Raw genomic sequence first — 15,307 nt, 5'->3', positions numbered from 1 at the left:
TCGCACACCCCTTAAACGACTGTGAAAGCTTAGTACCATACAACTTATCGCAATCTTTGACTTTGCAAGCGACTCAAAACATCAGGACAAATGTAGAATAAGACTTTCAGCGATACTCTGTCAGCCCATGCCAAACTCAGCTCTTAACAACACATCGTCCCTTCTCTCTGCGAGGCGACACTTATGGTTGATCTCGAGGCCATGCCCCTCTAGTTCCTTTGCAAGACTGAAAAGCTTGAACTGTGTTCGTGCTTAAATGAAAATTCGCCCACCTCAGCTCGCCTTCTCACAATGGACCGGAATTCGTTTGATGTCGCTTTGCTGTGGGGGGGGGAGTTGTCCGTGTGTGTGTGTTTGTTTATTAAGCCATCTGTTAAGTCTCACCCTGGCCTGATTCCTGTCCGGTGGCATTTTCCTGTTGTTTTGGGTACGTGTGTGCATTTGTAAAAAAATTTTGGGGTAATATAAGTTTAATCAAAGCCTTCCTGTCATCAATAGAAGGGGATGCTCTTTTACCTGTGTGCAAATCTTGCTATCACGTGCTGCTGGGAGACAAAGGCGGCTGGGAGGATTTCTCTATGGAAGACATTTTATCTTGGTTGCACGTGGTTGACCTACTTCGCCTTTTTATTCTTCTGGATGACCCTTGGTCTAATTCTTCATAATTATTATTTGGTTTGTCATTTATCATGGTTATTACCACGTATATTCCTAGGGTTTTATTAACCTTCGTTCCCCCGTCTGTATCCAGGGTTTGTGCTGTTTGTTCTCGAGTTATTATTATTATTTGATATCCCGAGGTTGGAGAATTACATTTTGGCTTAAGAACATCCCTGACTGCCAGAATTCATTCTTTGATGCTTTGGTCAGGTCGCGTAGATAAAGATTTAAAAAATAACATTAGTATTGAATTAATAATTGAGAAATAATAATCCACTGATGTAGATTGTAGCCTGGTTCTTCATTGGAGTAAGTGTGTGGGTCTATGATGTTCACTTATTCTTGTCACTAAGTTTTTGGATTTTTCCGTTAACTAACATAACCTAAAAACTTGCCTGTTTGGTTTTCGCCGCCCTGGACAAGCTGGCCTTTGAAGTTTGATGAGATCTCCCCAGAATCTCATTAGAGAGCTTCCCCCTCTCCTTCCTTTGTACCAAGGGTTTTTTTATTACCTCTATCTCCGGCTCCGTGTTTCTGAAAGGCAGCTGTTGTGGGGTGTGGGTGGGGGTTACATTTTGTCTGTGCTCCAAGCGACCCCGCGGTTGATTATTAAAAAAAAAATTGGCAGAATTATTCTTAATCTTATTTTTTGGAAAAAGGCCTATATACAACACTTCCCACGTGAGCATTGAAGTCACTTAGTAAGACTATGGAGTCGGTAGGCGGCACTCTATTGAGCATTGCACCCAGGATCTCCAAGAAGGCCAAATACTCTGAACAGCTGTTTGGTGCATAAGCACAGACAACAGTCAGAGTTTTCCTTTCTGAGACCAGAAGTCTCATTTAGGCGACCCTCTCATCCACTGGGACAAACTTCAACAGAACAGTACCCAGCCAGGAGCTTGTGAGTATCCCCACACCTGCCCGGGGACTCTCACCAGGGGTTACTCCGGAATAGACTACCCCCAATTGAGAAGTTTGGTTCCACTGCCAATGCTGTGTGTGGTGGTGAGATCGATTATATATAGTCGGTACCTTTCCACTTCGTCCACCAGCTCCAGCACCTCCCCCCCCCACACCCCCCAGTGACGTGACATTCCACGTCCCAATAGGGAGTGTCCATTGCCAAAGTCCAATCCATCTGAGACCATTCCTCTCCCTGCCATACTGGCATCGCACCCACCTCTCACCCTTGGTCCTGCGGCTGGTGGGCCTACAGAACGGCGCTACAAAGCCATTTTAGGCTGGGCCCAACCGGATTACGTGGGTCATCAGGTGCTTGCCGGCGAATACCACCCCCAGGCCTGGCTCCAGGCCTGGTGGTGGTGTCTGGGCGAGGTTCTCTGTTTTTATTTTATTTTTTAACCATTCATAAGGGGCAATTTTTTTTGACTGTTATTGGTTTGAAACCTCCCCCAGACCTCTTTGTCAAGGGAGACCCTACCAGGAGTACAAGACTCCATGTGACATAGTTCTGAGGGTCATTGGAACATGCAAACCTGACCACCACGATAAGGTTGCGATCCTACAGTGGGGGAGTTTTCAATCGAAAGCGTAATTACCCCACTAAGTGCAATAGCACGCACATGCACGCTTGCACGCAGCACAAATACTATACAATGGCATGCACTACTACTCAACAGCCTCCCACAATTAATCATGGAATTGTAACATCTGCAAGTCCATTCACAGCTTGGCATGTTTATGCAATAATGTAGAACTCCCTGCATATGTAGTAATCAAATAAGGCCGTTGTACAGTCAAACGCGCTCAGGAACACACAATTGCGAGCAGGCACTTTGCTACACAAGCAATGAATCATCCCGTATTCGCCGGCCCAGAACAGGGAGACTTCAAATTACGTTCCTGTATTAAACCACTAATGCTGGCAGTTGAATAGTGCTTATTCTTGCGATAGCTATGCCTTAGCAATTGATATACACAAACAACTTCAGTATGTTTTAGTGGATTTTTATTTACCCTAAAATAAAATGCGGCATCCGAATTCACGTTGTGTGCACCATTCACCCCCAAGCAGTGGTAATATACCCAGTTGTGGAGCACCGATCAGGCATCACGCACGTGGGTCGTATCAGCACTAACTCCTTATTTGGTCAAGCTGTGTAGCCTCCCTCATCACCAGCAGAAAATACCTCAAAGTCTGCCTGCTTCAATACCCTCTCCCTCCTTCTGATTGGACATAATTTACCGGCCCTGATTGGATTATACCCATTTTCATGCCCATGTCCATTTACTCATGACCACTGTCATGCTCACATTCATTTATTCGTGCCTATTGTTATGGCCATACTTATATTCATGATGTCACGGTCAGCCGAATCTGAGGACCCGTTGTTTTACAGAACTGCCGTTCGGTGCCATCACCGCCCCACGCTAATGCGGCACCAGTACTACCACAACACCTGAAGTAGCTGCCAGCAGCCGCTGCTTTATTCATTTACAACTCTCCTACACTTTTGAGCAGTGCCCCCTGCGGAACGGTGTCCCACTCGAGGCAGCCACCCAACACTGTACCGTCGTTGCTATAGCACTGCTCATTGCAATGCAATGTAGTCATGTTTGCATCTTCGTTTCTAGATATGTGGCATGGGCATCCCTTAGATTCACATAAGCTAAAACCTGGTGGAGTGCACACGCCTAAATCATCACTCTGCGAGATTTGCAACATCCTGAGTAGGAGTGGTGTGAAAATGGCAGTTAGAAATGCTCTGGTCCAGGTTTGACAGAAAGCTGGTTTTCATGTCTGTGCCAAAGAACTTAACAATGATTACAAAGGCCAAAACTCCGCAAGTCCTAAAATGTACGGTATACCCACGGTTCGTGGCAACTCCCGTAATCTGCAGGGGAGAAAAATTTAGGAATCTGAGAATTTTCACAGATTAAAAAAAAATTAGGTGGCTAAAAACTCCTACAACCTGCACATTTTCGGGGGATTTTTGGAATCGTGTTGCTAATTCTTCCTCAAATTTGCGAGGCACTGCAATGCAAAATTACATATTTTTAAAGTGTGGCAGGTGTTTTTGAAGCGCAGCTGGTGAATGCATTTGTCCGGGTATGCATGCACACACTAGCTGTGCTTCAAATAAACCTATTGTGCTTTCTATCAACAGTTTAATACAGGGGTCCTCAAACTTTTTAAACAGGGGGCCAGTTCACTGTCCCTCAGACCGTTGGAGGGCCGGACTATAGTTAAAAAAAACTATGAACAAATTCCTATGCACACTGCATATATCTTATTTTGAAGTGAAGAAACAAAACGGGAACAAATACAATATTTAAAATTAAGAACAAGTAAAGTTAAATCCACAAACTTGCCAGTATTTCAATGGGAACTATGGGCCTGCTTTTGGCTAATGAGATGGTCAATGTCCGGTTCCATATTTGTCACTGCTAGTCATAACAAGTGATGCAAGTGTGCATCCGTTAGTCTAGCTCTGGTTGGAGATTTGAAATGTTTCATTCTGGAAAAAGTCTGTTCACAGACATAAGTGCTGCCAAAGATGGTTGCCATTTTGAGTGCATGGTTCCTGAGATAAGGATATGTCTCAGAGGGGAGATATGCATAAAAATTATGAAGGCTGCTTGACTTGAATGCGTCTTTCAGAGAGTCACAATTCTGCAGTTCAGCCAGTTCCATTTGGTAAATTGTATCCACATTTTCAATGTCAATAGAAAATGGGTTACGGAAAAGCTGTATGTCCTGTTCATGGAGATGAAGCTCTTTAAATCTAAATTGGAACTCCTTTTGCAATTTATCCAGTGAATCCACACATGTTTTGTTTGGGAATGCAACCAATGTTTTTTTCCGCTAACAGATTTTGAGTTGTGGGGAGATGGCAGAAGTTTTCCTCCTTCACTTGTTTGATGAGGAGGCCTAATTTTACTTCAAATGCTTTGACATGCGATTGCATATCACAGATGAGCTTCCCCTTTCCTTGAAGTTGCACATTGAAACTGTTGAGTAGCTCTGTTACATCTGTCAGAAAGGCAAGGTGCCATTTCCATTCTGCATCATTGAACTCTGGTACTTCTTTGTTTTTTGAAATCAGAAAAGCTGTAATCTGTGGAAGTAAGTCATAGAAACGTTTCAAAACTCTCCCTCGACTCAGCCAACGGACTTCTGTGTGGTACAGAACATCTTCATAGTCAACATTTAGCTCAGACAGAAATTCCTGAAATTGTCTGTGGTTTAGTGCATGAGCTCTAATGAAGTTAACACAAGATACCACAATTTTCATAACAGTCCCACTTCAGTGATTTACTACACAGCACTTGTTGGTGGATGAGGCAGTGTATGGCTATTGGATGAGAATGGTTATGTTTGTCCATCTCTTGGTTAATGCGAGCAATTACTCCTTTATTAGACCCCACCATGCTAGGAGCACCATCAGTTGTCACACTGGCTAGTTTAGCCCAGTTCAGCTCCAAACCATTCACAGTTTGGCAAACCTTTTCATAGATATCCTCTCCTGTAGTTGTTCCTTTGATGCTTTGCAGTGCAGCAAGCTCTTCTGTGACTACGAAATAGTCATTCGTCCCACGAATAAAAATTAGAAGTTGTGCAGAATCACGAACATCATTGCTTTCGTCGAGTGCCAAGGAAAAATAGGAAAGTTTTTTTGCGGAGTTTTGCAAATGTTGATGCAAATTGTCTCCCATTTCTTCAATCCTCCGTGTAATTGTAGGTCCTGAAAGACTCACTGTACTAAATAAATCGGCCTTCTCTGGACACATCTCTTTGGCAACAGAAAGAAGGCATTCTTTAACAAATTCTCCCTCCACGAATGATCTGCCAGTGCACGCTATTAGCTTGGCAACTTGAAAACTTGCTCGCAGTGATGAAATATTTAGCTGCTTCTGCTTCACAAAAGTATTTTGCTGAGTTGTTAATGTATTTTTCAGTTTTAATATTTGATCTTTTCTCACTTCTCCGACCAAACAATCATATTTATCTTTATGTTGAGTTTCATAGTGTCGACGTAGTGCTCACAAGCGCAGCCCAATTAGTGACCATGGGCCGGATAAATGTCCTCGGCGGGCCGCATGTGGCCCGCGGGCCGTAGTTTGAGGACCCCTGGTTTAATACATTTATCTATTCATGACCTCAATTAAATTCCAACTGAATATTTAGAATAACGTTTTTTTTACCGTTTTAATTGCATTATTTAATTTTTGTCTGTCTCGTTTCTAGGTGTTGCAACACCACAAGGCCATCTCGCAGTGTTTTCTATACATATGAGTGAAAATATTTGGTTTGTGGTTACCATGGCTGCTTATACCTCAATTTCGGTCTTGAGCTTTTTTCTCTTGGGTGACGAAATTCTGAAATTTAAGAAAGAAAAAATGGCCTACTTTAGCAATGCCATCCATTTTGTGGAAATTACCAGCTTTGTCCTAAGGATAACCTTGGTCACAATTTATTACAAATCATATGTGGCTCTCAAAGAGACTCTTCTCAAACACACTCAAGGTATGTACAGTGAAGATGTTATCTAAATACTATATAACTTAACATTGAACGGTTGTCTCGGGCCTCAGGGTAGAATTGTCTAGTTCATTTACAAGGTAAAATTACTTATTATTCAAAAGTACTTGAATAGATCATGGGACCACCTTTGCCAGTACCAAAATATGAGAATAGATTTTTCCCTTTTTTCTGGCAACAAAACAGGTATTAAGATGTTAAAACATTCAACTGAATCCTTTCACAAGGAATCATGTCCGCATTAACCACAATACTTATGGTCAGAATGCAAACAAAAAACATAGTCTGATAATATATGCATTGTCTTCAAAACTGATTGGTCCACACCAGAGACAGCTTTCTTTTGAGCCTAGTCTCAACGGTCTAACACCGTTGCCAGAAAAAAGGGGAAAACCTATTCTCATACTTGAATAGAAGCAATAAAAAGGATTCTCATATAAAAAATATCCATGTTATTTAAATAGTAGCATAAGTACCCGGCGTTGCCCGGGTGAAAAATATATTTCTTAATAACCTTACATATATACACAGATGGGCTGCTACCCCTGCCCCCCCCCCCCAGCCATGATCTCCTGGGCCGCTGTGCAGTAATATGTACGGCCTATAGTGTGGTGGGGTGTCGAGGCCTAGTACCGTGCAGAGCCTCCGGCCTTGCCTAAATTGCCCACCCGGCTGAGGCGACCCTATAATAGTAATTGCACACATTGTGGTGGGGGGGGGAGTGAAGAGGACGTGAAACTTTGATGAATTTACCTCAGAGTCGCGTGTTAATGCGTGCGCATATTTTTAACGGGAATTAAAAATGGTGTCCACCCCGCAGCGAATGCGTCGCTACCCGTTGCCAGGGGCAACTGCTGTCCAATGAAACTGCGTATGGTCTGGCGACACACAGACAAACAGACACACACACAGACAGACAGACAGACGGACAGACAGACAGACAGATTTGCGATTTTATATATATATAGATACATTGACTGTTATATATTCAATTAACAAAAACAAATCGAAATCCAGCCCAATTGATATATTTAAACTAATTGCAAATTTTGGGGAAATCTAAATATATTTAGACTTCACGAGACTATTACTATTAGATAATCCCTCATTGTCGCATATACAATCACATTTATTATCTAAAAAGTGATTTTCAGCCCGAAGCCAATGAGTTAAATTCCACGCACTGTACTTAGGGGGCAAATCAACCTAGAGACCAAGTGCTGCTTGTTGACTTCCACAAAGTTATTCTTATTTTATCGACCATGAAGTATGGACTGAGGTAACCCCGGATTAGGCAGTTAATTATCATCCTTCTGGCCTTGAGTTGTTGCAAATGTCTGATTGTTGTAAATTTCTGACCCACCCCTACTGGACATCTATGAAAAAGAGCTTTATAGTTCATTGGATTTCTCCAGGATAACGATTTTTTTTTGTGATCTAGAATCACAGCAACAGCTAGCAGCATACATATGGAGATCCACAAAACATGTTTGGGACAACTCCACGATTCACGTGAAGACTGTTGGTCCCTGCGTATAAGCCATATAACCTGGACACCAGGCACGTTCATGATTCCATCAAAACAGGTCCAGACTCGCCTGGGCCGGCACGAGGCCTAGCCGAGAGCATCGGGCCCAGCCGGGGGGAGGGGGGGGGCAGGGCACTGGGCAAATGACTCGGCACCGTAACAACATGCTGTGCTATCGCTGTTAAGATGTTAAGCTCCGATTATTAGTACTAAAATAAACACTAAACGAAGGCAGAGGCAGCGAGAGATACAACCACGAAGGGAAGAGCCAGCAAGAGGCGGCTCCATTCCATGGAGGTGCAGGGGGCTCGCGGCCACGGTGAGCGGTGTTCCTGCAGGGCTGCACAGCCCTGCTGCGGCTGAATAAAACATCTGGCAAGCAGGGGCTTTACCGTACAATTACATTTGTTGTCTAAATTTGAACGTTCATATGTGTGATCTCCCAGATGCCAATGTGACCTTCGGCAAGCTGGCCTCGCTGGACGAGTGTCTCAGGGCGGTGCTGGCACTGCTGGTATTCGTGGAGTCCCTGAAGGTTCTTCAGCTCCTCCACCGTGGAGCGAGGCGGTGCCTGGCGCTGCCTCTGCTATGCTGTGAGACGCGAGTCAAGAGCCGACTGCTGCTGTTGGTTGTGCTGTTGTGTGCCTTCAGCCTCTCTCTGCATGGCCTGTATGGCGCCCGCTCCTGGGCCCACGCCTTCCAGTCCGTGACCTCTGCGCTCGTGCGCATGTCCCGTCTGGGAGAGGCGCTGGGTGGCGGAGGGGTATGCGCCACGCTCGCATACCTCTCCTTCAGGCTGCTGTCCTTTCTCTTGCTATTCTCACCAAAAAATAGAAATGTGTCCACACTCTCAGAGTAATGGTGTCCACCTAGCAAACCTGTGCTGTATTTCCAGTACAGTACTTTACAAACATTGTGGAAATGAGACACTTTCCCTTAGAGAGAAAATGCTATATTCCTCATTGATAAGATTTGTTTTTATCCTAACTCCAGCAGTGACCTTTTGTTTAAAATATTTTAATCCAAGTTATACCCCTTTGAGGGTGGTTTTTGTTATTCAATTAAACATTCTCATCAGTAAACCCTTGCAATTAAGTCTTGGGAATGCCTTGTTTCAAGGCATTGAACCACATTCCCATGAATTGTCATCTGTATATCATGTTAAACATTGTCATTTCTTTTTGCTTATCAATCTTGACGTGTTGATGTAGTCATGTAATGTTGACTAATGTAATTTCTCAATTATCCCCCACCGTTCAATCTTAATTTGTAGCTTTCGTGACTGTAGGAATTATTCTTTGGTTCTTTCGGTAAAGTCACGTATAAAGATAAAATAATAAATTTAATAAGAGCATACTACGACGTTTCGATTGCAACACAAGCAATCATCATCAGGTATAAAATAAATAGCAACAAAAATCTAACCAGAAAACTATAGACAGACATATAAGCAGACAGATGTCACAAATATACACAGAGAGAGAACACGTATCGGCACAAAGAGAGAGATCGTCTCTGTGACGAGGCCTTAAATAGAGAGAGGGGGCGGGGGCGGAGAGAGGGAGGGGGCAGAGAAAAAAATTAGCATGTCAATGAGTGGACGACGACGTGGTACAGTACGCAAGCTTGAAAATTAGGAGAAAGACACACTAAAATTAAATAACCTAGCAAAATATAGAAATGTAATGTAATGCAACACAGAGAGCCGGTCAACACACAATTAACGCATAGCCTGGTTCATTACGTATTTCAAAGATTGCTAAGTTAGAATTTAAGTGTAAAATTCCAAAGAGAGAACACAGGCAGAGAGAGAAAACCAAAAACCCAGAGAGAGAGAGAGATAATTAACCCGTAAAAACAAAGTTTTTCACTATAAATCCTTTATATGCGTGGCATCGGTTTTATTTTATTATTCATTTCTGTTTTTCTTGAGTAAGAGTTTCATTTTTATCACATTGGTATTTTAAATTAAATATGAAAAAAAAAAATTCCTAGAAAGTGGAAAATTTAGGAAAAATGTTTTCACGAAAATAAATTGTCACGCACAACGAGTCTGTGTGCAAAATGTCAGCTCGATTGGATCACGGGAAGTGGGTTAAAAAACGACCGAAAGATTTGCACGGTCATAAGCGAGCAAGCAAGCAAGTGAACTTAATATAAAGGATTTTAAAAAAGATAAGCTTAAAACTTCCCCATAGAAGTGGTTCAATCTTAATTTGGAGCTTTCGTGACTGCAGGAATTATTATTTGGTTCTTTCGGTAAAGTCACGTATAAAGATAAAATAATAAATTAAGATTGAACCACTTCTACGGAGAAGTTTTAAGCTTATCTTTTTTCTCTCTCTCTGGGTTTTTTGTTTTCTCTCTCTGCCTGTGTTCTCTCTTTGGAATTTTCACACTTAAATTCTAACTTAGCAATCTTTGAAATACGTAATCAACCAGGCTATGCGTTAATTGTGTGTTGACCGACTCTCTGTGTTGCATTACATTACATTTCGATATTTTGCTAGGTTATTTAATTTTAGTGTGTCTTTCTCCTAATTTTCAAGCTTGCGTACTCTACCACGTCGTCGTCCACTCATTGACATGCTAATTTTTTCTCTGCCCCCTCCCTCTCTCCACCCCCGCCCCCTCTCTCTATTTAAGGCCTCGTCACAGAGACGATCTCTCTCTTTGTGCCGATACGTGTTCTCTCTGTGTGTATATTTGTGATATCTGTCTGCTAATATGTCTGTCTATAGTTTTCTGGTTAGATTTTTGTTGCTATTTCTTTTATACTTGAAGATAATTGCTTGTGTTGCAATCGAAACGTCGTAGTATGCTATTATTTAATTTATTATTTTATCTTTATACGTGACTTTACCGAAAGAACCAAAGAATAATTATCCCCCACCGTCTTAACCGACACACGTTAGTTCTTGCTGTTGGTGTTCTACATTTAAGTTGATAATCAATGAGTTGAAAACCGATGCTACAAGGCTCTCTGTGCATGTTACATTTGGCATGGTCATTTGGGTAATTGTCATAGTGTTTGTAATATTATACATGTGGTGCACTTAAAAAAGCGATATGGCATCAAATTGCCAGGTTATTTAGATCCTGCCTTAGAGCACACAACACTATTTAGAGACTTGTCTATCTTTATATTTGAAGGCATGTTTGATTGATAGGAAAAGTGTTGTCATTGCGATTCAGTGCACTAGTTATATCTACACCTGAACATAAGACAAACTAATTTTATAATACTTATTCTGCTCGCTGGAAATTATAGAATTACAGTTTCATTGCATGTTTCTTTTATGCATGTATTTCAAACTTGTTTTGCACTCTATGTAGTCAACCGTGCATCTTTAATAAAATATACGATTACGTGCCCTTACACAAGTATATTATTTCCTTGCCGTCCTGCTGTTTGTCGTTTCTGGACATGCCCCATCACAGTCTCCCTTGAAAGTCAGGGTTAGATGGGTTACATTTGTAGCGGGTTCGATTGAGACGCACACCTTCTCTCGAGGTAACACGTTTATTTAACACTAACAGCGCACCGTAACAGAATGACCTGGGGTGGTGGCCGCCCCGGCTAACTACACGCTTTTGTCGAAGACTACGATCGGACCAGACAGCCACGTGCTGCCTGGCCGATGTACTTGAAGACTGGAGACGAAGACCCAGGCTTGGAGATCACTAACGATTCCCAGCCACGAACAACCATGATCCCTCTCCGGACCCCGCCTTATATCCGCTCCCGCGTGGCCCGGCTCCCCCCTTGGCCACACCCCCCCCCCCCCCGCCGAGTGCGAGGAGGGGGCTCCGCACATGCAGTACCACCCTTACCTGGTACTGACTCTATAGCGACATCTTTTATGACGCTAGACATTTGTAGCCGGCCTGCCCTGTCCCTCTCCTTCCGCGAATCCTAACGAGGGGGACAGGTCAGCTAAACATAAAAAAATAATAACGTTCGGAGACAATGAGTAGGTACTCCGCGTTGTGTTCTGTCCTCCGGAGATGTGTGCAACTCCACAACAGCTGAGCACCAGAGGTATGTGGAACCGCAAAACTTTATTTCAAAGTGTTCTTCATAAGGGCATTTGCGTATCTACAAAATGGCTGCACTGTGAGAGACCAGCATGGCAACGGTGGCCGTGCCAGTGAGACATTCAGCCTATTAAACAAACGAGAGCCGCCGCTACAGAGGAAAAGGGAGGAGCGGTAGTTAAGTTAGGATGGAAACATCACAGCCAGTTATGACTTTACCTGGTTAAACACGTTCCTTCGGAGTGGGCAGGTAGGAACTTGGTTGGACAGCGCATTCGTGCACGACAGCCAAATAATCCCTGGTGGGCAGTGTGGAAGCTGTTGTTCCTACCTGTATAAGTGTAGTGTATCGTGTCGTGTATAGTGTAGTGTGTAGGTTAAACATTGCGTTTTATAAGGGCACCACGGGGTGACCAGCCCTACTCCACCCAGCCCCACCCCACCCTCCCCACCCAGCCCCACCCTCCACACCCAGCCCCACCCTCCCCACCCAGCCCCACCCACCACACCCAGCCCCTCCCTCCCCACTCAGCCCCTCCCCACCCTCCCCTCCCCTCCCAGCCCCTCCCCACCCTCCCCTCCCCACCCAGCCCCTCGCTCTCTACCCAGCCCCACCCACCCCCAATTTAATCACCTTAAGGCTGGGAATGTTGAAAAAAACACGAGGCAAAAAGATCCGCTTTTATCTTTTCAAGGCTTCCATTTTATGAATGGAGCCACCCTCCCCCAGTTCCATTTTGTGAATGAAACATCGCCCGTCTCCTCATTGGCCCAAGTCGCGGCGGTGCCCCCCCCCACCACGAACCCTCCCCTCTACCATCCCCAACCCACCGCTCCCATTGGTCGGCGCCCCCAAGTCAATGGGAAGGCTCTGGTGGGGCGGGGCCATGCACGACAGACAGACAAATAATCCCTGGTGGGCAGTGTGGAAGCTGTTGTTCCTACCTGTATAAGTGTAGTGTATCGTGTATAGTGTAGTGTGTAGGTTAAACGTTGAGTTTTATAAGGGCACCACGGGGTGACCAGCCCCACCCCACCCAGCCCCACCCCTCCCACTCCCCACCCAGCCCCACCCTTCCCACCCAGCCCCTCCCCACCCTCCCCTCCCCACCCAGCCCCTCCCCACCATCCCCTCTCCACCCAGCCTCACCCCTCCCACCCCCAACTGAATCACTTTAAGGCTGGGAATGTTGAAAGAAACATGAGGCAAAAGATCAGATTTTTTCTTTTCAAGGCTTCCATTTTATGAATGGAGCCACCCTCCCCCAGTTCCATTTTGTGAATGAAACATCGCCCGTCTCCTCATTGGCCCGAGTCGCAGCGGTGCCCCCCCCCCCACCACCAACCCCCCCCCTCTACCAACCCCAATCCTCCGCTCCCATTGGTCGGCGCCCCCGAGCCAATGGGAGGGCTCTGGTGGGGTGGGGCCATGCACGACAGACAGACAAATAATCCATGGTGGGCAGTGTGGAACTGTTGTTCCTACCTGAATGACGTCCTTCCACTGATTGCTCAGTTTGTACCCATCTTGAAGTTATGTCTGTGTTTATAAATCTGGATGGCTTCATAACAAATATTTGATGGTAGCCCGAAGGTTTGCAGAGTAACCTTGGTCTCGGAAAAGACAATATCGTGTGAGCCCACCACGTTCAAACAGTGATCAGCCACGGCAGAGGTATTGGTTCTGCCGTGTTCCAAATCTGCCTGGTGTTCGCGAACACGGTCTGAGACATGTCGTTTCGTTTCCCCAATGTAATTGCTACCGCAGAAACAACTTAGTTTGTAGACACCAGGGTATTGTATGTCAGGAATCACATCTTTTACAGATGAGATCAAATCACAGATTTTGTGTACTGTGTTGAATCGAACCTGGATCTTGTATTTGTTCAAGATTTTGGAAATCTTTTTGGTAACCCCTGCTATGTATGGAAAGGTGATGGTTTTGATTGGGTCCTCGGATGGTTCTCTCCCCATGGTTGAGGATACAGCTTTGCGGATTGTGTGGTCCGAATATAATTTCATTTTGAGGGCTTGGCGTACGTGCTCCAGTTCACTGGATAGGTGGTGCTGGTCAGAGATGCAACAGGCCCTATGGTGTAGTGTTTTGATGAGGGAATTCTTTTGGGCTGGATGGTGGTGGGAATCAGACTTTAGATATGAATCCGTGTGGGTGGCTTTCCTGTAGACAGAGTGTCCCAACGAGCCATCAGGTTTCTTCTCGATCAAAACATCCAGGAAAGGTCGCTTGCCATTATTTTACACTTCCATGGTGAATTTGATAGATATGTGTATGGAATTGATGTGGTTGAAAATTGCTTCAGTGCTGGCAGGCCATGTGGCCAGATGACGAACGTGACATCTATATATCTATTCCACAAGGAAGGGTGTAGGTTGGATGTCTGGATGGCATCTGTCTCAAATTTCTCCATGAAAACATTTTCTACCACTGGCGATAAGGGAGAACCTATTGGGGTACCCTAATTTTGTTTATAGAATGTACCATTCCAGGTGAAGTAAGTGTTGGTAAGGCAATGTCTCACCAAAGTTGGTACATCAGGATTCAGTCCCTGTTGGACCAAGTCTTTAATGATTGCAATGGTGTCAGGTACAGGTACCTTGGTGAACAGCGAGACTACATCGAAACTGACAAGCAAATCATCTGGAGACAGTGATATGTCCTTGATTAGAGAAACCAAGTGAGCTAATGCGCAAGGCAAGAACATAATCAGCCATTATATCTGTGCTTTGTGGACTTCAATAAAGCATTTGATTCAGTCTAGCATGATAAGCTCCGGCGGACCACGATGGACATGGATTTCCCACTACATCTGGTTGACTTACTGGAAAAACTTTATCAGAAACAACTTGCTAGAGTCAAAGTGGCTGGGGCACTATCAGAATGGTTCCGTGTCAGAAATGGAGTCAGACAGGGTTGTGTCCTTTCTCTATACTTATTTAGCATCCTGGTTGAAACGGTAATAAAAGAGACACTTGATATTTTTTTCGGAGGAATCCACATTGGAAGGCGACGAGTCACAAACATTCGGTATGCCGATGACATAATTTTGCTTGCTGGTTCCGAGGTGGAGCAGCAGGAGTTGACAGATAGCTTAGATCGGGTTAGTTGTCAGTTTAACCTCATCATCAATGTGGACAAGACCAAAGTTATGGGCAGTGATGAAGCAGCCTGCAAAATCTGGATACAAGGCATCCAGCTGGAGCAAGTAGACACCTTTCCATATCTTGGATCAGTTATCACTGAAGATGCGAAGTGTTCAAAATAAATTGAAACTAAACTGAGTAAGGGTCAGGCGATTGGGTCATCCATTAAGACAATTTGGAAGAGTCACAGCATCCCCATTGGAATGAAGATCAGTCTTCTGCATGCCCTTGTGTGGCCTGTTGCTACGTATGGTTGTAAAAGTTGGACAATCAAGAAGAACGATGAAGCTCGAAGAAACGCCTTTGGACTGAAAAGAAAATAAATCAATGAGTTCTGGAGAAAGCTGGTGTTGAAAGAAAACTGTTATAGGTGATAAAATCATGTCATGGGAATAAATGGAACTTGTTTGAAA

General features: G+C 44.3%; 1 protein-coding gene across 1 annotated transcript in view; it reads left to right on the top strand.

Annotated features, from left to right (window-relative positions):
- Positions 1-8,553, top strand: part of LOC144937466 (polycystin family receptor for egg jelly-like) — a 78,552-nt gene extending 69,999 nt beyond the window's left edge. The window contains exons 26-27 of the mRNA XM_078864711.1: positions 5,873-6,151; positions 8,141-8,553. Of these exons, the coding sequence (XP_078720837.1) occupies positions 5,873-6,151; positions 8,141-8,553 (692 nt within the window). The remainder of the gene's footprint in view (positions 1-5,872; positions 6,152-8,140) is intronic.
- Positions 8,554-15,307: the final 6,754 nt, after the last annotated feature.

The sequence above is a fragment of the Lampetra fluviatilis genome, chromosome 19, assembly GCF_964198595.1.
Source record: "Lampetra fluviatilis chromosome 19, kcLamFluv1.1, whole genome shotgun sequence".
NCBI lineage: Eukaryota > Metazoa > Chordata > Hyperoartia > Petromyzontiformes > Petromyzontidae > Lampetra > Lampetra fluviatilis.
The sequence above is the reverse complement of the archived record's forward strand: the minus strand, read 5'-3'. Positions and strand labels throughout refer to the sequence as shown.